The sequence below is a fragment of the Capra hircus genome, chromosome 5 (assembly GCF_001704415.2).
Source record: "Capra hircus breed San Clemente chromosome 5, ASM170441v1, whole genome shotgun sequence".
Lineage (NCBI taxonomy): Eukaryota > Metazoa > Chordata > Mammalia > Artiodactyla > Bovidae > Capra > Capra hircus.
Window position 1 is genome coordinate 30626316 of NC_030812.1, and position 22024 is coordinate 30648339.

The 22024-nt window shown below is 57.6% G+C and overlaps 2 protein-coding genes across 3 annotated transcripts in view; one reads left to right on the top strand and one right to left on the bottom strand.

Annotated features, from left to right (window-relative positions):
- On the top strand, window positions 1294-21215 carry ADCY6 (adenylate cyclase 6). 2 transcript variants are annotated; one of them, XM_018047856.1, is made up of 22 exons: window positions 1294-1359; window positions 5909-6767; window positions 10229-10378; window positions 10764-10885; window positions 10981-11092; window positions 11262-11389; window positions 11913-12071; window positions 12145-12286; window positions 12395-12523; window positions 12793-12818; window positions 13037-13184; window positions 13374-13471; window positions 13646-13733; window positions 13874-13990; window positions 14254-14412; window positions 14681-14859; window positions 15800-15835; window positions 15918-16047; window positions 16360-16623; window positions 17367-17571; window positions 18401-18525; window positions 18751-21215. In XM_018047856.1, the coding sequence occupies exons 2-22, from the start codon at window positions 5910-5912 to the stop codon at window positions 18874-18876; spliced, it is 3501 nt and encodes a 1166-aa protein (XP_017903345.1). In that variant the 5' UTR covers window positions 1294-1359; window position 5909; the 3' UTR covers window positions 18877-21215. The 2 variants fall into 2 exon arrangements, with proteins under 2 accessions (XP_017903345.1, XP_017903346.1); XM_018047857.1 differs by lacking the exon at window positions 1294-1359 and adding an exon at window positions 1671-2465.
- The window catches only part of LOC102182479, a 43097-nt gene continuing 41779 nt past the window's right edge, over window positions 20707-22024 (bottom strand). The window contains exon 4 of the mRNA XM_005680017.3: window positions 20707-21731. Within this exon, the coding sequence (XP_005680074.1) occupies window positions 21683-21731 (49 nt within the window). The 3' untranslated portion in view covers window positions 20707-21682. The remainder of the gene's footprint in view (window positions 21732-22024) is intronic.

Sequence of the window (22024 nt, forward strand, 5' to 3'; positions counted from 1 at the left end):
AAGGAAGGATGAGCTACTGGGCTGGTTGAGGACCCTGCGAGCGGCTTCCAGGGGAAGGCTGACAAGCCGCCCTCTCCCCAGCTCGGGAGGACTGGCACCCCCTCTAAAGCCAGAATCACCTACATCCTGGGTGAGGTCACTCACCCTCCTCTCCTTTCTGGCTACACCGTCTTTCTAACCATCAAAGGGTTAAAGCGGTTTCCACGTGATTTTCCCATCATCCAGGTTACTTGGGCTGCAGCTCCCGGCTTGAAAACCTGGGAAATAAATAAAAGTCCCAAACAATTTCTCAGCACCCTAGCAATGCACCCTCTCTCCACCCCAACCCCCACTCCACAGAGGACAACCCTTTGGGTAAAAAGTGTGTGTGTGAAAGGTGCAGGTGTGTGTCTACACAAGGGCAGGTGCTGGGGAGCGGCCTCCCAGAGAGAGTGGGGCCACGTGGTGAGTGCCCCTTCCCTCAGGCCCCCTGGGGCTCTGGGTGCAGGAGATTCACGTGGGGCCGACGCTCCGGAGGGAGGAGGAAGAGGAAAAAAGTGGTGTGTGGGGAAGCAGGCCGCACACACCTGGCGCCTTGTGGAATGAAATCTTTATTAATTATTAAACCGAGTTCCCTCGGGAGCGAGCAGAGCCGTGGCAGGCGGGGCGGGAATGGCGGGGTGGAGGCTGGGGTAGGGAGGAGGGGTGAGGAGTGGGTGCTGGGCACCCGTTCAGTCCCAGGGTACCCCGACAGGAAGGAAGCTGACCCTCTGGGCGCCGGCCGGGGGCGGGAGGGGGTCGGGTAATCGCTGCTGGAGAGTGCGTTTCCCCTGCGCGTGGGGGGACCCCGGGAGTGAGGGTGGGAAGAGAATGCTCGAGCAGGCAGCCCGGGGGTGGAGGGAAGTGGGGAGAGGGCCGGCCGGCCGGCTCCTCCCCGGGGTCTTGATCCCAGAACAGTAGCCGCCTGTTTTCCCGAGACTGGGGGAGGGAGCGGCCGGAGGAGAGGAGTGGGCGCGCGGAGGGAGGGTTCCCATTCTTCTTCGGGCTCGCTCGCCCCTACCCCGCTCCCCCTAAGGGAACCGGGCCGCTCGGCCGGGCGTCCGGGGTGGTGGCGGGGGGGAGGGGGTGCCCAGACAAAAGGAGCTTGTGCCTTTAAGGCGGGGAGTCCGGGAGCCGGCGGGGAGGGGACTTCTGGATCCGGGGTAGAGGGCGGCTGCGCTGGACAACAAGGGAGGGGGCGCGGGCCCGGCGCTCGGCGGACGGCGGGCGGCACGGCCGGGACGCACGGGCGCGGAGCAGGACCGCGGGGCTGCCGGCCGGCCGGAGCCCGCGGGGACGGCGGGGCGGGGGCCCCGGGGACGCGCCGACCCCGGCCGGCAGGTGAGACCGCGCGGAGGAGCGTCCGGGGAGGCGGCGGCGCCCGGCGCTCGGGTCTCGGCGCGGCGGCGGGCGGACTCCCGCGCAGCCCCCGGAGAGGTCTGTGGTCGCGGAGGAGCGGGGAGCTCCGGGCCGTCGGGACTGGCGGAGGGAAGTCCGGGAGGGGATGGATGGGGCACGGTGGACTCAGGCCCGGGGCTGCAGCCTCCCACCCTCACCCCTCGCTGGGCGCTTCTCTTTCTCCACCCGGAGTGAGTTCCCGGCTGGCGGGGAAGATGGGGAGAGGCATGTACAGCGGGGAGGGGCTGCCCTGAGGTTTTTGCAGCCGGGCTGTGGGTGCGTCTCCGAGTTTGAGGTAGAGTGTGGTTGTGCTTGGGGAAGAAGGGAGGGAGGGGTGCCCTCTGCCTGCAATCACCCACCTCACCCCAGACCTTGGGAACAGAATGGGTTGGTGTGCTGGCTGGCTGCTAAGGCAGACTTTATTCAGAACAGCTCTGGGGCCCGACTGAAAAGCTCGAATCAAGAGTCAGGCGGTGGACTCTTTCCCCAGCCTCCCCTGCCCCGAGTGCCTTGTGACTGGAGGAGCCTGATGGGGGTTTTCTGGCTGTGGCGGAGGACGGAGCTCAGTGCCATCTTCAGGGAGACCAGGGGCTACGGAAGGGAGGGATAGGGTCGCCGGACCTCCTGATACAGGCCCTGGCCAGGCTCATCCACATCTGGATAGGCCTGGAATTGAGGCCCACGTCCCAGCCTGATGGGTGGTGCTGGCACTGAAGTGCCCAGCCTGGGCAGCGCCTTCTGCCATGAACTTTCTGAAGTCCTTTTAAAGTCCCCCCGGAGCTTCCTTTTGCCAAGGAGGGCAGGGGCAGAGGGGTCCTGGGAAGAGGAGGTGGCCAGGAAGAGGGTGTAGAGTGAAGGGTGTAGGGCGAAGCAGCAAGTACAGCCATCCTTGGGGCTGGGGCCTGGCCTGCTTCAGGCTCCAAGTCGCAGACCCACCGGAGGATCCAGATTTGGGGTCAGGGGCCCTGGGCCTGGGTCTGCCAGGCTGCATGGACACAGCTCCCAGATGGAGCCGGAGGTGCCTGTATCTGTGTTGGAGCAGAAGATCGGTGAGAGAGAGCAAAGAGACCAGGAGCCTGGGGAGGAGGGGTCCCGGGCACAGGCTCAGGAGCCTGCATCTGGGGAGGAGCAGGTGGTCTGTGGTTCACAGAGTTGGGTTCCTGGACATGTAGGGGTGGGGGCCCATATAGGGAAGTTTTGTGGCTTTGAACAGTACCCTGCCCTGTTCCCTGCCGTACCAGCCTGGCATGGGGTGCCAGGAGTGAGTTCTCCCAAGTTGGGCAGCGCCTGGAGTGGAGCCCAGGGTGGGATGGTTGCAGTTGGTTGGACAATTACAGATCTCCAAAGCTATCCGCTTGTGGGGTCAGAGTGTTCTTGGGAGGGTCATGCGTTCTGCTGGACAGTGTGTGTCCTTCCTCTGTGAGTACAAGCCACATGCTAGAATGTGCTTCCAGGGGGCGGGAACATGGCCAGAAACGGGTCCTTTGGGAACAGAGGTCTGGCCAGTGGCGAGGGGTGGTGGCGGTAAGGACAGGTCAGGGGACGGGTGAGGGTGAGGAGACTGAAGCGAAATATCACAGGGAGTGGGCAACCTGCTCGCTCTGGGCTGTGTCTCATGCAGCTCTGGAGACTGACAGTTGAGGACATAGCGACACGTGACTGGCTGGCACGCGTGGGGTTTTGCTCATGATTTTTCCTCTCTTTCCATCTCTTGGACATTGACAGGCTTTTGGGTTCAAAGTGGTGGAAGGCGGGGAGAAGAGCTCACGTTTATTAAGTGTGTACTATGTGTGTGGCAGGGGCTGTTATTCTTTCCCCGCAACACTTCTTATTCCCATTTTACAGATGAAGAAAGTGACATAGGGAGGTGATGTAACGTTGTCCAAGGCCGTGAAGCTAGCAAATAATCACAGTACGGTTTGAAGCCTGGTCTCATTCCCAAGACCCCGTATCCAGGGAAGTGTTTTGAAGAGCCAGGCTTTCTTTGGTGACCTTTTCCAAACGCCAGCCTGCCCAGAAGTCTTAGGTTTTGGATCTGTTTCTCCAGATGGTGCTGTTGGTGATGTTGAGGGGTTGAAGGACACCGAGGGAACTCGGCGGAGTGTGCTTGGGAATGGGGGTTCCCCGTGTGCGGAGAGGTCCCCAGGCTGCCTTCTGCTCTGGGGGTCCCTGGCTGTCGGCTTGAAGCACTGCTGCTGTGGCCACCTGGGGCAAGTGCTGGGTACTCCTCTCGTGAATACGAATGTCAGTGCTGCTCGCTCTGGAGGTTTAAGTATGAGGAGCCCCTCAGGGTGCCCCGTGGCCACGGAGGAGTGTAGCCCTGGAGGGGACACAGGCATCCGTGGTGGCAGGGCTCTCACCCTCACCTTCGGAGCTGGGCTCAGCTGGAGACACGTCCACGGTTTTGTCAGGGAGTCCTCCTGGCCCAGGTCGAGACACTTCCCTCCTGGAGACGTGAGGTCTGGGGCTGACTTGGTTACTTGTGATCTCTAGAGTCTGGGCTGGCCGTGTAAGACTACAGTGGACCTCAGTTGCATTTTGTTTTGTTTGGCTGTCAAATCTGTCCTGTGCACTGGGTGGCCACAGGACCAGCCTCACAGGGTTTTGGTGATGATCAGATAGTAGTTCAAAGCAGAGGGAAAGTGCATGGAAGTGTTATCTATCCATCCGTCCCCCAACCCATCTGTCCACTCAGCGAACATTCATTTAGACCCTTCTAGGTGTTGTAGATGTGGCAGTGAGCAAAACCGGCCAAAATCCTTGCCCTCGTGAAGTTGGCATTCCAGTTAGGAGAGACAGACAATGAACAAATAAGAAAAATATATAGAATGGCAGTTGCCGATAAGAGTGGTAGAGAAAAATAAAGCATAAAGCTCGGAAGAGAGATAGGGAGCGCCAGGAAAGGGGGTTGCTATTTTAATAGAGTGGTTAGGGAAAGCTCACTGATAAGGGGGTGTTTGAGCTGTGACCTGGAGGAGCCCTTGTTCTAGGCAAAAGGGACAGCAAGCACCAAGGTCCCAGGCTGGCTTGTGCATGGTGTGTTGGGGAACAGCAAAGAGGCTAAGTGAAGCAGAGTGCAGAAAGAGAGATGGAGAATCATAGGATTATTACTATTAGTTATTATTTCACGTTAGCTTCTCTGAACTAGTCCCTTGAGCTTGCTTTTTTCCTATCTTTTCAACATATAAATTGGTTGAGTTCCTGCTATGAGCCAGGCTCAATGCTCGGGGTACTTGGGGGTGGGGATAAAGTGCTGAACAAACTAGGTGTCATCTGTCCTTCCATAACATTTGTAGTCTGGGGGCAGAGTCACACAATAAACAAGGGCTGTTGTGGTTGCTGTTCCATCTCTAAGTCTTGTCCGACTCTTTGTGACCCCCAGGACTGCGGCACACCGGGCTTCCCTGTCCTTCATCATCTCCTGGAGTTTGCTTAAACTCATGTCCACTGAGTCAGTGATGCCATCCAACCATCTTGTCTTCTGGGCCCCCTTCTCCTCCTGCCCTCAGTCTTTCCCAGCATCAGGGTCTTTTCCAAGGGATGGTTTAGTTTCAGTTGTGATCAGTACTACGGAGGGAATGCATGGAGAGTGAATAAGGGACCAAACCTAGTCTGGGTGGGGGCACTGGGACACCTTCCTGAGGAAGTTACGTTTAAGCTGGGACCTGAGGGAGAGTTTGACTTTCACTCGGTGAAGTGAGCGGTGTGTGTGCACGAGCGCACGCGTGCAAGATCCCCCCCATGTACAGAGGTCACCAATTGGCAGCTCACAGGCTGAATTCATTCCATAGATGTGATTTATTTGGCTTGCAGTATTGAGAAATGTTGGTTACTTGCCAAAGTTTGTTTTTTTTTTTTTAAATCTTTTGACCGCGCCACATGGCATGTGGGATCTGGTTCCCTGACCAGGGATGGCTCCTGGGCCCCCTGCTTTGGGAGAGTGGAGTCTTAACCACTGAACCACCAGGGAAGTCCCTTGCCAACATGTCCCTCCTTGCAAACCAGGAGATGTCGTGTTAAAGTCTACTTTTTTTTTTTTTTAAAGCTTCTGTTGAAAAATCAGATCAGATTCCACTGGGACGCCAGTGGCACCAGTCCCCCAGTGCGGGGTGGTGCTAGCCCCTGTCTAGGGTGTGCCCTCTCTCCTGAGCCAGGCGGCTTTTCTCACTGACAGGTCACACCAATCAGTGCCTTGTAAGGAAGAGGTGGATGTTTAAGTGAATGGCTTTGGAGTCAGACCGATCTGGGTTAGAATCTCAGCTCTTACACTTGTGTGGCTGCTTGACCTTGGGCAGGTGACCCTACCCGTCTCTGCTTCGATTTTCTCACCTGTTGACTAGGGCTACCTTGGTCTTCCTCAGAGTCATTTTAGGAGGAGGATGTCCCTGAAGCGCTCAGCTTGGCAGCAGAAAGTGCTCAGTTAGTGAGAGCTGCTGGTGGTGGCGGCCTGTGATGGGGTATTGACACCGTCTCATTCCTTTCCTCCCCGCAGGATGTCGTGGTTTAGCGGCCTCTTGGTCCCCAAGGTGGATGAACGGAAAACAGCCTGGGGGGAGCGCAATGGGCAGCAGCGGCCGCGCCGCGGGACCCGCACCAGTGGCTTCTGCACGCCCCGCTACATGAGCTGCCTCCAGGGTGCGCAGCCGCCCAGCCCAACCCCCGCCACTGCCCCTCGGTGCCCCTGGCAGGATGAGGCCTTCATCCGGCGGGGCGGCCCAGGCAAGGGCCCGGAGCTGGGGCTGCGGGCGGTGGCCCTGGGCTTCGAGGACCCTGAGGTGGCCGTGGCCGTCGGAGCAGCGGAGGCGGCCCCCGCCGTGGCCACCAGGAGCAGGCGGGCTTGCTGGCGCCAGCTGGTGCAGGTGTTCCAGTCGAAGCAGTTCCGCTCGGCCAAGCTGGAGCGCCTGTACCAGCGGTACTTCTTCCAGATGAACCAGAGCAGTCTGACGCTGCTCATGGCGGCGCTCGTGCTGCTCACGGCCGTGCTGCTGGCCTTCCACGCAGCGCCCGCCCGCCCTCAGCCCGCCTATGTGGCCCTGCTGGCCTGTGCCGCCACCCTCTTCGTGGCACTCATGGTGGTGTGCAACCGCCACAGCTTCCGCCAGGACTCCATGTGGGTGGTGAGCTACGTGGTGCTGGGCATCCTGGCGGCCGTGCAGGTCGGGGGCGCCCTGGCAGCCGACCCGCACAGCCCATCTGCAGGCCTCTGGTGCCCCGTGTTCTTTGTCTACATCACCTACACGCTCCTCCCTATCCGCATGCGGGCCGCTGTCTTCAGCGGCCTGGGCCTCTCCACCCTGCACTTGGTCTTGGCCTGGCAGCTCAACCGTGGTGATGCCTTCCTCTGGAAGCAGGTGGGTGGTCAGGGAGGTAGGCCTTGGGGCATCAGGCCAGGAATGAGAAGGGGTCTGGTGATCAGGGTGGTGGGTGAGCCCTGGATGGACACTGGGTGAGGGATGTCTGGCTGGATCTGGAAGGAGGGGCAGGGGTTGGGAGGCCTGGTTGCGGGGGTCAGTCTCCATCTGGGGTTTGGGGCAGAAGGCCCTGCTGAGGGGGAGGAAGGCTACAGACCCTGTGCTCTGCTCCCATGGGCCACTGTCCGCAGCTCTTTAGCCTGAGGCTTTTGAAATAGTATCATCTGCAGAGACACCGTGGAGGGCTGGAGAAGGGCAGGTGATGTTTAGCCCCTGGGTGGGGGCAAGGCTGAGAGGGCAGGGGAGGCTACATCCTACCCTGACCCCTGACCCCCAGCCTGAGACTCCGGGCTCGGTGCCTGCCTTCTAGGCAGCTCTCGGCGGTGATGCGGGGGGACCGAGTAGGCTTTCGATGGAGTTAGCAAGGGAGGAGTCACCTGTCTCCTGGACCGAGGCCAGCTCCAAGAGGACAGGAGAGGTGATGGGTGGTCTCTCCTCTCCTGGGCTGGGAGTAGTTTGGGGTGGGACTGTGGACAAGAGGGGCATTAGGCTCCGACCTCGTCTCGCCTACTTCCCACTGAGCACCAGGGCTCTGGCAACTGCCTTGAGGCTCTCTGCCCATGTGGGCTTCTGCCTCTGGGTTCTGAGCGGTATGTGAGGTGAGGCTCTCGTAAGAGCTTGGCTGCGGGCAGACCTGGTTGTCCAAGGGGCTGAAATCTTCTCTGTGAGAGTACGGACAGCACATCTTGCCTCTCCCAGTCTTAGTTTCCCATTCTGTAAAAGGAAGATGCAAATGGCGTCGACCTTGTGATGCTGCTGAGGACCCTGCCTCATAGGGTGGTGTCCTCACCTGCAGCAAGGTGTGGGGAGGCTGGAGGGGACGGTACCCAGTAAAGGGGCTTCCGGGACGTCCATTGCAGAGAGACGTGAGCCAGTGGAGTCGGCTGTCTCATGTCATCCCCTGACCAGGCACAGGGACTTTTGCCCAGCTGAGCCTTTGGGGCTGCTGTAGATACAGTTCCCCAACACTCCTTGTGATCCCTCCATTGGCCCCTGCTTTAGATGGTGCTGTCCTCTTTCTTGCTCTGCCTTGCCCAGAGCCTGTGGCCTGTAGCCCACCCAGCCCCACCCACAAAGAGGAAGTTGCCTGGGGCTCCCAGGGTGAGAAGCTGGGTGCTCTGGCATGATGCCCTTCCCTGCCTTGCCTGTGGAACAGAATGTACCTTTTTAAGAGTAACCTTATAGCCAGTTTGTTTGTAGAGCACATACCCGCAGGGCACTGTCAGATCTCTTAAAGGGCCAGGGTCCTTCTGCCGTTGCTAGCCCCCATCTCTCTCCAGGGGAGCTGTCACACTGGGCATTGGAGTTGGACTGCCCTCTTGGGGAAGGAGGAGCTTGGAGGTGGGACTTCCCATCCCCCATCCTTTCTAGGATAGATAGGTGTCTCTTCCCTGCTCTCTGCTGGCCTGGTGCCCAGAGCCAAGCCCAGGGCCTGACTAGGGAGCCATAGTTCCATGGAGGCCAGGACTGCACCAGTCTCCCGCCTCTCCAGGGTGCCCAACCAGTGGGGCTCAGTGGGCACATTCCTGGGGCGAGTGGAGGAAGCTGCCCATGGCCTGTGCCAGCCCTTGGGGCCAGGGCAGCCCATACCCCTTCTCTGAACTGAGGATTCCCTGCACCCAGTTGGCTTTCAGGTTTCTGGGTGGGGCTCTGGCCTCCTTTCTATGGTCTTTGGGCAGCCCCTTTCCAGATCCAGGCCCTTCACCTCCTCTGACCCGCTCACCCAGACACACTGAGCAGCTTCACCCAGTGACCCAGTCCAGCCTGGTGTGTCCTGCAGTGTCCTGGCAGCCATTTTTTCTCACAGTCGGATTGGGGTCTGTGTACAGATCTATTTCAGTCTCTTGTCCCCCTTCCCCTTCCCTCCACCATGACTCACATTTTCCTCTTGGGCTCCTGGGGCCAGGAAGGGAAGTTGCCTGGTTTGCCTCCCCTTTTCTTCTCCCCCACTGGGGGCTATTCTTAGAAACCCCCGAGGGAGAGAGTGTGCCCCCCTTCTTCACCCCTGCTGCTGGGAAGGGGGTGGTCTTGTGAGCTAGACAGAGAAGGGAAGCTGGGAGACCAGTCCTAGAGGGCGGGAGCTGGGAATGGCGGGGGTTAGCTGGCCCACCCTCCGTCTTACCCAAGGAACAAGAAGCCGAGGTCCCAGAGACTGAGTGACAGGCCCAATTTTGCAGGATGAGTCCTGGTTCCAGGCAGAGCCCAGAACTCCTGGCTTCCAGTTGGTGCTCTTGCCCTCCCTTCTCACAAAACCAGAGCCCTGCCCCAGCCAACTCTGGGGTGGAGCCATGAGTGCCAGGTTAACTCCTGAAGTTCCAGAATCACTGAGCCCAGCTTCCCTTAGACTCGCTCTCTAGTCACTGTTGCTGCTGCTGACTGAGGATGGAACACCCTTGGTTTGGGGTCCTAGGGTGTAGGGACCTGGCTGGACCAAGTGTTGGGAGTGGCCAGGCGTGGTGGCACCCCATCCCAGCTCAGAAGGGTTCTTCGTGTCTGTGAAATTGATGACTCCCCAAGCCTGGGTTCTGAGGTGGGCCTCAAAAGCGTTGGTGAGTGGAGTGAGTTGGAGTCCTGGGAACGTGGGTTGTAGTACACGGTAGGGTTAGGATACAGCCTGGAGTCTGACTGTCCTGGACTCGAGTCCCATACCAGTGGTGAGATCCTGGGCAGGTTATATAACTTCTGTGCACCTGAGTCCCTCACCTTTAAAATAAGATCATGTTCCCATCTCATAAGAGTTGTAAGAAATGCATCCATTAATGTATAAAGCACACCTATAGAATCCAGGCATGTAAATAGCCAACAAATTAGCTCCAGTAATAACAGTAGTCATTATTATCATATTAATTTATGTCAGTGTAGGGAGGAACCTTGGAGATCTTACTGTCCCTCTCCAGGTTCTAGACAAGCAGACAGGCCCAGAGAGATGAGGTGACTTGTCCTGGGCACGCACAGGAAGATTTGGAGCTCAGGTCTCCTGGGTGTCGTCCTGTGAGGAGAACCACATGCTGGAGCAGCAGCATGTCTTTTGTTTGGGGTGTTTGTGGGGCAGGGAGTCAGAGAGTGCTGGGCCCAGGCCCTGTGACCTACCTGGCCCTGGCTGGTGCTTCCACTCCCAGGAGCTGTGAGAAGATCACATTTCTCACCACGGGTGAGCCAGGCAGGGAGCTGGACCCCTGTGGGGAATGGGGAGCTGGACTGCAGGGGTGGGGCTGGCTTGGGGAAGACAAGGCACAGGATCCTGGCTTCCTCCCCAGAGCAGTGCGTGCACCGAGAGCCTAGCTAGTTGCAGCTGTGTGTGTTGGGAGTGGTCACCATTTGCCACTGCGACCCCTCTGCAGCTCGGTGCCAACATGCTGCTGTTCCTCTGCACCAATGTCATTGGGATCTGCACACACTATCCGGCTGAGGTGTCTCAGCGCCAGGCATTTCAAGAGACCCGCGGTTACATCCAGGCCCGCCTGCACCTGCAGCATGAGAACCGGCAGCAGGTGGGGCTGCTCTCCCTCGTCACAGCCTTCCCCAGCCCCCTGCCAGTAGCCTGCAGGTTGGATCTGCCACCTGTGCCATGGAGTAGTGTGAATGGTTCCCCCCGACTGTGCAGCACAGAGGCTCTCTGACTTTGGAGTTGCTGGCCTGTCAGAGGAGGGGAGGGAATAGACGCAGTGCACCTGAGGGGTTGAATGGGGTGTCGTCAGAGAAGACTGGGGTGTGTGTCTGGCAAGGGCTCTAACGGAGGAGGGTCAGGCTATGGTCCAGGAGGGAAGCTCAGGTCTCCAGAGAGGTCAGGGAGGGTTCCAGGATGTGGAGGGACCAGGAGGGATTAAAGTGTGGGGCCAGGAAGATAGTGGTGCCCTGTTGAAACCACTGGTCTAGGAGCGGCTGCTGCTGTCTGTGTTGCCCCAGCATGTTGCCATGGAGATGAAAGAAGACATCAACACAAAGAAAGAAGACATGATGTTTCATAAGATCTACATTCAGAAGCATGACAATGTCAGGTAGGGTGGGGTGGGGAGGATACTGGGAGAGGTGGGGGCGGTCTGTGAGTCTCTGAGGGCCACACCGTCCTTCCGTCTTCTGCCATCGTCCACAGCATCCTGTTTGCAGACATTGAAGGCTTCACCAGCCTGGCATCCCAGTGCACGGCACAGGAGCTGGTCATGACCCTGAATGAGCTCTTTGCCCGGTTCGACAAGCTGGCTGCGGTGAGGGTGCTGGGGCTAGGGGGCAGGGGTGACCGGGTGGGGCACACCTCTCTGGCAGCAGCTTGGGGGTGAGAGCCTGTGGAGTCTGCAATGAGAGTAGTGGGCTAGGCGGGCTGGCTGGTAAAGAGAGTAAAGGTGACTGACTCTCCCCCAACTCTTTCTGCTTCAGGAAAACCACTGCCTCAGGATCAAGATCTTAGGGGACTGTTACTACTGCGTGTCAGGGCTGCCAGAGGCCCGGGCAGACCATGCCCACTGCTGCGTGGAGATGGGGGTGGACATGATCGAGGCTATCTCGTGAGCACCGTTCCCTCCCAGGCTTCCTGGGACTGAGGGGGGCTCCGCCTGCCCCCGCCCTTCGATGTGTCCTTAGGACCTTTCGTCAGTCTTGGCTGTCTCTCTGTCTTGGAGATCCATGCCTGGGAAGGGGAAAGGCTTCAGCCCATGTGAAGATCCACGTGCACCTTAGACTCCAGCGGCTGGGATGGGGCAGGGGGAGTCAGGGTGAGGGGGGATTTATGCTGGAGAGAATTCCAGCTGTAGGCCTGCTGGGCGGGTGGCGATTCCTCATCTCCTCGCCCAGTCCCATAGGACACTGCTGGACCCCTGCTGGTGAACAGGGTTCCCAAAGGTTTGTCCTTGAGCCCTGTGCAGCCTCCTACCTGTGTCCCGCCAAGGGTGTGTCCCGCCAAGGGTGTGCCGTGTGCCCTGTGGCTGGGTCTGTCCTTGCCCACTTGGCTCCAAGGCGAGCTTAAGGCCTGGGCTCTGGGCTGGGGGTGGGGAGGACTACTGAGAGCTAAGCCAGGCCACCTCCTCCCAGGCTGGTGCGCGAGGTGACAGGTGTAAACGTGAACATGCGCGTGGGCATCCACAGCGGGCGTGTGCACTGCGGTGTCCTTGGCTTGCGGAAATGGCAGTTTGACGTGTGGTCCAATGACGTGACTCTGGCCAACCACATGGAGGCCGGGGGCCGGGCTGGGTGAGTGCTGGTCCAGGGCTAAGGGGTGGGAGCCATCGGGTAAGCCGGGGTCTTACCCACCTGTCCTACGCAGCCGCATCCACATCACCCGGGCCACACTGCAGTACCTGAATGGGGACTATGAGGTGGAGCCGGGCCGTGGTGGGGAGCGCAACGCCTACCTCAAGGAGCAGCACATTGAGACCTTCCTCATCCTAGGAGCCAGCCAGAAACGGGTCAGGGTCAGGTTGGGGAAGGCGGCTGGGGAGGGGGCAGATGGAGGGAGCAAGCAGAGGCGTTCTCTGGGCGCCTCTTCCCAGCCTGTACCTGTGCTGTCTACACAGAAAGAGGAGAAGGCCATGCTGGCCAAGCTACAGCGGGCGCGGGCCAACTCCATGGAGGGGCTGATGCCACGCTGGGTGCCTGACCGTGCCTTCTCCCGGACCAAGGACTCCAAGGCTTTCCGCCAGATGGTAGGGTTCCGCCACGCCTGGCCCGGGCCTTGGTTTCTTGTTTCCCTCAACACTCAGTATTGCCCTGCCCTCTTCCGCCTCCCTTTTGGAGGCTGTTGTCTCTCTAGTTTCTGCAATTGGGAATGGGAGGGCTTATTTCATCCCAGGGGTCCCAAGCTCCCCAGAGTCTATGGGGAAAGCCCTCAGAACAGTGTTGGGGGTGAGGAAGGGACTGTAGAGGTGAAGGTGGCCTGCCTGTCACCTCACTCACACACTGTCCCTTTCTCTAGGGCATCGATGATTCCAGCAAAGACAAGTAAGTCAAGTTGTTGAGGAGGGCGGGTGGGTGAAGGCACTTGCAGCCTGGGGTGAGGCGGTGGGGAGCTGAGATCCCCCTCTTCCCTGGACTTCAGACGTGTCGCGTGGGACTGGGTGCCACCTGCCCCTCTGAGTGCTGCCCGTGCCCCTCCCTTCTCATCACCTGTCACGTGGCCATGGTCAGGCGCCTGGTGAAGCCATGTCCTCTGCCCTCAGCCGGGGTGCTCAGGATGCCCTGAACCCTGAGGATGAGGTAGACGAGTTCCTGGGCCGGGCCATTGATGCCCGCAGCATCGATCAGCTGCGCAAGGACCACGTGCGCCGGTTCCTGCTCACCTTCCAGAGAGAGGATCTTGAAAAGAAGGTTTGAGGGGTGCAAGGGCAGCAGGAGGAGGTCCCGGCAGGGCGGTCTGAACACAAGTGAGGGAACAGGAGAAGTTTCTAGGGAGCGGGGGGTGACCACCGGGCACTGGGGATTCACCTCAGCTGGGCCAGCTGGCAACACCCTGCCTTCCGAGGGCAGTGGCAGCCAGCTCAGTCTCCTCTCCCTCAGTACTCACGCAAGGTGGACCCCCGCTTTGGAGCCTACGTGGCCTGTGCCCTGCTGGTCTTCTGCTTCATCTGCTTCATCCAGCTTGTCGTCTTCCCACGGTGAGAGCTCTGCCCCTCCCTGCTGGGCTTCTCTTCCCGCTACCACTTCCCAGGCCCTTCTTAAACACCCTCACAAGCACACAGTCCTAGGGCCTGCCCCCCGCCTGCCCAGGGAGTGGGAAAGGACCCCCAGATCTCCCAGAGTAACATCTTCCCTGGCCCTCTCCCGCCCAGCTCAGCCCTGATGCTTGGCATCCACGCCGGGATCTTCCTGCTGTTACTGGTCACTGTGCTGACCTGCGCCGTGTACACCTGTGGCTCTGTACGTGGGGGACCTTCCGGGGCTGGTTGGGGAGGCCAGGCCGGGAGTGGGGAGGGAGGAGAAGGCCAGGCCTCTGCCACTAGGCCTGGCCCTGGGTGGCCTTACCCGTTGGCCACTCTCTGTCTCCTGCCTCCTGACAGCTGTTCCCTGAGGCCCTGCGACGTGTGTCTCGCAGTATCGTCCGCTCGAGGGCACATAGCACTGCAGTTGGCATCTTTTCTGTCCTGCTTGTGTTCACCTCCGCCGTCGCCAGCATGGTAAGGGTCCAGGGAGAATTCTCCTGCTCCTCCTGTGCCAAGCACTGTTCTGGGTGCTGGGGCTACAGAGAGGAACGAGACACATTTTCTCCTCAAAGCAGGAGTGAGGTTAACACCTGTCCTCCTGGCTTTCTCCCTTTGCCTTTGTTATCCCTCAGTGAGAATTTGGGCCTCTGGCATATAAGGCACTTGGGCATGGCCCTGGTAACCCCTCCCCCCCTCAGTTACCCTAATATATACCTCCTCTCCCCCTGTTTTTGCAGTTCACCTGTAACCACACCCCCATACGAACTTGTGCAGCCCGGATGTTGAATTTAACCCCTGCTGACATTACCGCCTGCCACCTGCAGCAGCTCAATTACTCTCTGGGCCTGGATGCTCCCCTGTGTGAGGGCACCGCACCCACCTGCAGCTTCCCCGAGGTGTCCAGGCAGTGGTCAGGCGGGGTGGGGGGGTCCTGATCAGTGCCAGTTCCTGACCTTTCTGTGCCAGGCTTGGTGGTGGGCACTGGGGACCCAGGATCTCACCAGAGCCTCCAGCTCCAGGAGCAGCCCTGGCGTGGTGTGGTGTCAGGGTGTGTGGATGGCGAAGGAGGCTTGGGTTTGAGGCGGTCGAGGGGGCTCAGGCCAGGCGGCGGTGTGCCTTGTGCTCTGCCCTCTCACCCAGACTTCCTCTGCCTTCGCTCCGCAGTACTTCATTGGGAACGTGTTGCTGAGTCTCTTGGCCAGCTCTGTCTTCCTGCACATCAGTAGTATCGGGAAGTTGGCCATGATCTTTGTCCTGGGGCTCGTCTATCTGGTGCTGCTTCTGCTGGGTCCCCCAGCCACCATCTTTGACAACTATGACCTCCTGCTGGGCGTCCATGGCTTGTGAGTTTATTCTCAACCCCTTTAATCCCCCAGGAGCCTCTTGACCCTGCTAGGTCACTGACAGCCCTTTGTGGCCTGGCATGCTACCACTCATCCCTCACATAGGGGAAAAGGAGGTAGCAACTGACCCCCGACAGTGACTTCAAGGAAACCCCAGACCTGGGAAATCCCTTTGTCTTTAGGCTACACATTAACAATAAAAACTCCCTCTTGTATTTGCATGTTTCATATCCACTCTTAACTACTTGTAGGTCACATAGCTGCTTGGGGTAGAGCCCTGGCTAGGAAAGGAACCAAAACTCGGGCTCCTGCTTTAGGGCTCTGCCTGGGACAACACTGGCTTTTCCTCTGTAAAAGCCCACACCTTATGTGGCAGAAACATATGGTGTGGTAGAAAAAGCCTCTGCAGCCTGCTGAGTTTGAATCCCTACTCTGCCACTTATTAGCTGTGTGACCTTAGATCGGTGAGTTAACTTCTCCGAGCCTCAGTTTCTTCATCTGTAAAATGGCAGTGCCATCTATATCACAGGGTAGTTGTAAAGATTATAGTAACTAACATTTATTGAAGACTTGCTGATGGCCAAGCACTGTGCTAAATCTTTTTTTTAATTAAAAGCATTTTTTAAGAATTTAGACTTTCTATAATTTTAGGCTTTCTATAGCTGTGGATGTGCTAAGCCTTTTGCTCACATTGTTTAGATCTGATCACTCTTGTATTGATGAGGAAACTGAGGCTTACAGAGTTAAACAACTTGTTCCAGGTCACATAATTGGTGGGTAGAGGAGCCAGGAGTGGAATCTCTGCTCTTAATATAAGCAAATGCCTTGGCCTGGTCCCTGATCTGTGGTGCTCAGTAAATGCAGTTTGTCTCCTCTTCCATGCCCTGACCTGGCGACCCAGGAAGAACCAATGACTTTGTCTCTTGTATCTTCTTGCCAGGGCTTCTTCCAATGAGACCTTTGATGGGCTGGACTGGTGAGTGAGGGCTCCAGGGCAGTAAAGGGCTGGGCTGCCAGATGCCTCTTTCAGCCACTGAGCCCGCCTCTGCTTCCCTCAGCCCAGCAGCCGGGAGGGTGGCACTCAAATACATGACCCCCGTGATTCTGCTGGTGTTTGCACTGGCGCTGTACCTGCATGCCCAGCAGGTGGAGTCCACCGCCCGCCTGGACTTCCTCTGGAAGCTGCAGGTGACAGGGCAGGCCTCCGGGGTGGGTGGGTGGTTCCTGGGGGCGGAGCCTGGGCCGTGTCAGGCATCTCTTAGTCTGGTCAAGGTTCAGCCTGCCCTGAGCCACCGTGGCTCCATGCTTTCCCTGTGCCCACCCCCATCCCCCGCCTCATCCTGTCCCTGCCCCCTCGGCCCCTCTGCCTGTTCTTCGGCCTCATCTCTCCCTGGTTTTCTTCTCCCATGCGGTTCCCTTAGATACCCTTCTCCAGGTGTTGGCTGCTGTACCCACGCCTTGTGGATGTTGGGCAGTGGGTGATGGGTGTGGTATCCACAGGCAACAGGGGAGAAGGAGGAGATGGAGGAGCTCCAGGCCTACAACCGGCGGCTGCTACATAACATTCTGCCCAAGGATGTGGCCGCCCATTTCCTGGCCCGGGAGCGCCGGAACGACGAGCTCTACTACCAGTCCTGTGAATGTGTGGCTGTCATGTTCGCCTCCATTGCCAACTTCTCTGAGTTCTACGTGGAGCTGGAGGCCAACAACGAGGGTGTCGAGTGCCTGCGACTGCTCAATGAGATCATTGCTGATTTTGATGAGGTACTTGTCCCTTAGGCTGGTGCTGGCAGAGGGTGGGGGGATGAGAGGTGGGAGAACTTTGGATAAGAAGGCAAGGATTGGAGGGGCTCATTTCATGAGACCCAGAGATGTGAAGGGCAGGAGTAAAGGTAGGCACCGTGGAGTGAGGGACAGATATCAATGTGTCACAGGCAGCAGGGTCAGCTCCAGTGGGGCAGGGTCATTGTTACTGAGGAGCAAAGGAGGACATGATCTGTGGAGGGGCCAGTAGAGTTAGCAAGTGGATGTCATTGAAGAAGGAGCTGGTAATCTGTAGACTACAGCCTCAAGAGGCCAAGTAATCAAGATGATCCCCTGAATAGAGAAAATTGAAGTAAAATATGAGGAAGCGTCCTGAACATCCAGGTCAGGTCTGGAGAGAAGGCACTTCCTCAGTCTGGGACTCTCTCTAGCGGTGAGGGTTGGAATCATTAATGCCTGATATCCCTCCTGTGGTTCTGGGTTCTGTAGCGGGCTGTCGAAGTTGTCCTGGAGTTGTGTGCTCAAGTCCCTGCTTGGGTTTTGACGGCTGCCTAGTAAAGGAAACATTTTCCCAGTTCCTAGCCCAGCACCAAGAGCAGTAGTTGAAGCGGGGCTCACATACTGGAGGGAAGTATGAGGCAGGGAAGTGGGGCAGGGGCCAGAGCATGGCCAGGAAGGAGCCTTGGGGCAGGACTGGGTCTGGCCTTTCTGCCTTGACAGCCAGGTCCCCCTGTGCTGTCCAGATCATCAGTGAGGAGCGCTTCCGGCAGCTGGAGAAGATCAAGACAATTGGTAGCACCTACATGGCTGCCTCTGGGCTGAATGCCAGCACCTATGATCAGGTGGGCCGCTCCCACATCACCGCCCTCGCTGACTATGCCATGCGGCTCATGGAGCAGATGAAGCACATCAATGAGCACTCCTTCAACAATTTCCAGATGAAGATTGGTAAGAAGGCCTGGATGATGGCACGTTTTCCTAGGGATGTTTCTGGGGTGAAGCTGAGGCAGCAGGCTAGGGATGGTGTCTCAGACTCCCCATCAGGAGTCCTGTGGGGGTTTCCTTTTCTCTTGCTTCCTATATCATCTGATGTTAAGAATAGATACCATTTATTAAGGGCCTCCTATGTGCTAAGCATTGTCTCAGACTTTTTTTTTTTTTTTAAACACATATCAATCCTCACATTATCCCCTTTTACAGAAAAGAGTTGGATTTTCAGAGTGGGTAAATAACTCAGCCAAGGTCATACAACTAGTTACGGCTGAACTGGGATTCAAGACCAGGTTTATGTAGATACCAGTACCTATGTCCCTATCTGTGGCTGGTCTGGTAAGAGGCACTTCCTCCCAGATGAGGTGGTGGATGGGAGTTGTTAATAGTGTGGGTTCTGGAGTCAGAATGTCAGAATGTTTGAATTCTGGCTCTTCTACTTATGGGCTTATTTAGCAAGTCACCTAACTTCTGTAAGCTTCAGGTACCATTTCTGTAAAATGGGGATGATGAGCCCTACCTTGTAGGGCTGTTGAGAGGCTGAGATAGTGTAGAATGCTTATAGAGCGGTTGGCACAGCATGAGCCTTTGGTGGATTAGCTGCCGTTCTGGCATAGCCCTTCTGACTCAGGGGAGCTCCTTGGCATTCTTTACAACCAGGAGACTTGTCCCTTTTCCACTTTCTTCTCTGGGTCCTTCTAAAGGTACCAGGAAGTGGTGCCCCCCTGGGCTGACTGGGGAACATCCACTGCTCTCAATTTCTTACTTTTATCCCTGCCCACCCCAGGACTGAACATGGGCCCAGTTGTGGCAGGCGTCATTGGGGCTCGGAAGCCACAGTATGACATCTGGGGGAACACAGTGAATGTCTCAAGTCGAATGGACAGCACCGGGGTCCCCGACCGAATCCAGGTGAGGGGGTTGTAAGTGGAAGCTGGGAGGGGTCTGGGTGTGGGGAGCTTCCACAGGGCCCCCTCTGCAGTCAGCCAGGACAGGGGTAGGGTGGCGATATTCTGTGTTTGGTGGAGGGTGTTATAGGGGGAGATAGTAGCATGACCAGAGAACCCCTGGGCCCCTGCAAATGCAGCAGGAAGGATCCTGGCCTAAGCAGGTTCCCCTCCCGCCCCACCCCCCCAGGTGACCACGGACCTGTACCAGGTTCTAGCGGCCAAGGGCTACCAGCTGGAGTGTCGAGGGGTGGTCAAGGTGAAGGGCAAGGGGGAGATGACCACCTACTTCCTCAATGGGGGCCCCAGCAGTTAGCAGGGCCCAGCTACAGATCAACTGAAAGGACCAAGGTGGGCATTTGGGTGGACTCTGTGCTTGCTGGGGGAAGCTGTGGCAGGGGTCACTGAGCTTCCAGACCCTGCTGATCACAAAGGGAACACCCCAGCAGGCTGTTCAACTACGTCCTCAGGCTGGTGAACGAGGGGATACCAAGAGGATTATGCAAGTAACTTTTAAAATCTAGGGTAGGGCTGTTTTCCCTCCTTTCTTCCAGCTTTTGGGAGCAGGGGAGGGGGCAGCAGCAAAGGTGGGGGGACCCTTCCTGCCTGAGAGATTAAAATGGCAGCTTGTCACACCTCCCCTTTCCCTGTCTGTCTGGGCAACACGCTTAGGGCTGGGCCCTTTCTTTCCCTTTTTCCTGGGAATCTTTTGTACAAAGACTGGGGCAGGGTTGAAGAGTACCTGTTCCACGCTTGCCTTTGCTGTGCCTGCATCCCCAGCATGGGTCCTGGGCCCTCCCCGCCCTACCAGGTCTCCCTCAGGGACACAGGGCCAAGGAGGGAGAGGCTCGGGAGACCCAGCTCTGTTCATATTTCAGGGGAACGTTTCCATTTGCCAAATCCTAGTCCCACGATCTGTCCCCAAAGGGGAACAAAGGGACTTCTGACAGCTCAGATTAGCCTCAGTTCCTGCACAGCTCCAGGGAGAGGGGCATCTGGTCTCATTGGTACTGTGAAAAGACCCAGCCAGGGAGCAGGCACGTGCATGAGGGTGTTAGAAGACTGGAAGGTGGACGTTCGCCTGCAGGTGCCAAAGAGAGCAGGCCGGCCAGGGATGGGGGTGGTGCCAGACTCTGAAGGTCAGGATCAGGCCACTCTGCCCCCGCACACTCTTGCTGTCTGCTGCAAGAGACACAGAGCGTCTCTACCCCTTCTGTTGCCAAATAGAAAAGGGCCAGGGCCTGGAGGAAGACGACCTTGATCCTAAACCCATCCTCCCAGACCTCTGGCACTGGGGAGGGCCTGTGTGTCTGTGTAACTGTGTGTGCACGGTGGTCCGTGTGTGTGTTTTCCAGGTCTATGTGTCCTTACGCTCCTGCTCCTCAACTCTCCACCCTGGGTTGCCTCTTTCCTGTGGGCCTCTGTCTTCTGGGAATAAGGCAGGATGTCTGATTTCAAGGGATGGAGACAGATGCCCAGTTTGCACAGGAGTGGGATGGGGTGTGGTAACAAGAGGAGGGTGACTGGAGAGAGGAGGTCTTTTGTGCCAAATCCCTAATTGCCTTGTGGGGACCACGTGTGCTCTGCTAGGGCAGGGACCCAAGCGCCTGCTGGAGCCCCCGTGCTACTTGCACTTGAACGCTCTGGGGTTTGGTGGGCAGAGGCTCAGGAGTCCCCTGGATTTCCCCAGCTGGTATCCTGGGATGTGGTAAGCCTCGGGGCTTAGGTAGCATGGGACCCCCGAGGACCCAGACTCTGGTACTAGGGGCAAGGGGAGGGGAAGCCGGACCTCGGCCGTCCCTAGTCTGCAGCCTGGGCCCAGCGTGCTGCAGGCTCCCCAGTCCCCATGAAGCCTGCGGGGGGCTGGCAGGAGGATTAGGAGGGCTGGGCCTTAGATTCCCTTCTTGTCCGCGCCTGCCTTTCACCCGCTTCCCTGCAGCCTTGCCTCTGGCCTGAATGAGTCGGTGCCTTGGTTTCTCTGTACCTGTTTAAGCTGAGGCAGTGGCCACAGTTTTGCTTGAAGATCGCTTTGTCTCAGAGGTGTTAAGAGGCAGAGGGGAGAGGGTCCCAGAGTTGCTGACTTTGGGGACTGGAAGGGGCAGGTAGTACTCTTGCCCTTCCTCATGCCCTTTCTGACTCTAGTTCCTTGCAGAGGTTGTTTCTGGCTCGTACTGACTGCTCTGGGGGATCTTCATGTATCAACCAAGTGGGCCATCAGTCACTTCATTAGCCAAGGCAGGAGAAGAGAAAAGACTAGGTGGTCCAGATGAAGTCAGCTCCCCTTCCCTCAGCCACAGCCCTGGACAGGAAGGTTCTGCATGGGGTCCTGGGGTGGGGAGGAGGCTGTAAGGAGGCCAGAGTGGAAGACTGCTTCACTTACAGCAGAAGTGAGTGACTCGTGTCTGCTTCTTGCTAGTGGAAGGGGCCTGTCTGCACCCTGGCTCCCTGCACCACAGTGCCAGCCATGCATTTCCCCCGGGCTGATATTGCCCCCTTCCTTGCCAGTTGGTGGGGGAGTCAGTGGATGGGAGGCCCATGGACTTTGGTTTTTTAATGTAACCAGCATGGAGGCCGGGGGGAGGGTGGCATACCGTTGTATTTCAGTGAAATATTTAATATATTTAAATATCAATAAAAATCAAACTCTTTGTAAAATTCCCTGTTCTCTGCAGCTGTTCTGGGCCCTGGGTTGGGTCCGAAGTGGCAAAGCCTGGTGGAGGGGGCAGGCCCCTGCCGGGGGTTCTGTAGACCTCTCTCATCTGCTAAGATGAAGCTGCAGAGTCTGCAGAGAACGTGACCCCTCTGAGGCCCGGCAGCATTCGTGACTCTGACTCCTACCATACATGAGCTCAGAACCCCTTGTAGTGGTCTGTCCTGGCCCCTCCCAAACTAAGTACCAAGCTCTGACTCCTTCAGGAATCTCTCACAATCCTGATCTCACAGGAATTGGGGAATAATTTCCCACTCACTCATTTCCTGTGTACACAAGTTACTTCTAGATCAGTCTATTTATTGCACTTTCTCAGTCCCCTCTCCCCATTAGTCAGCCATCGGAACCAGGATACCACCTCTTCATTGCTCCATCCGCAGTACTATCTTGTCCTTCTGCTAACATATCCTGGTTAATACAGACTGAAGTTCCTGTCATTGAGAATAGAGTGATCCATAAACCTGGAAAGAGACAGTCTCCGATTCAGCTAGGTTAGGCTGGACTGGGGGTGGGGTGGGGCTTAAACCTTGAATGGGCAGGGGTAGTGATGCAGAAGTGGAGCTGCTGCCAATGGGCGGTGCTTAGAGAGGTGGGAGGTGGCAGCGAAGGGAGCAGAAACATTCCAGGCCTCCCACAGGAATGCTGTAGATTCTTGAGTGTTCAGAAGTCATAGCCATAAGGTGAAACACAAAGACATGAATGAATCTTTAGCTCCTTTGAATAGCCACTACTAGCAGTAGCCACTACTGCCCAG

What these genes read in the sequence shown, in the direction of transcription:
- ADCY6 (XM_018047856.1), top strand. Translation starts at nt 5,910, where the DNA reads ATGTCGTGGTTTAGCGGCCTCTTGGTCCCCAAGGTGGATGAACGGAAA. An exon ending in AGCATGAGAACCGGCAGCAG is followed by an intron (nt 10,379 to 10,763) that starts GTGGGGCTGCTC and finishes CCACTGGTCTAG; the next exon opens with GAGCGGCTGCTGCTGTCTGT. An exon ending in TCATTGCTGATTTTGATGAG is followed by an intron (nt 16,624 to 17,366) that starts GTACTTGTCCCT and finishes TGTGCTGTCCAG; the next exon opens with ATCATCAGTGAGGAGCGCTT.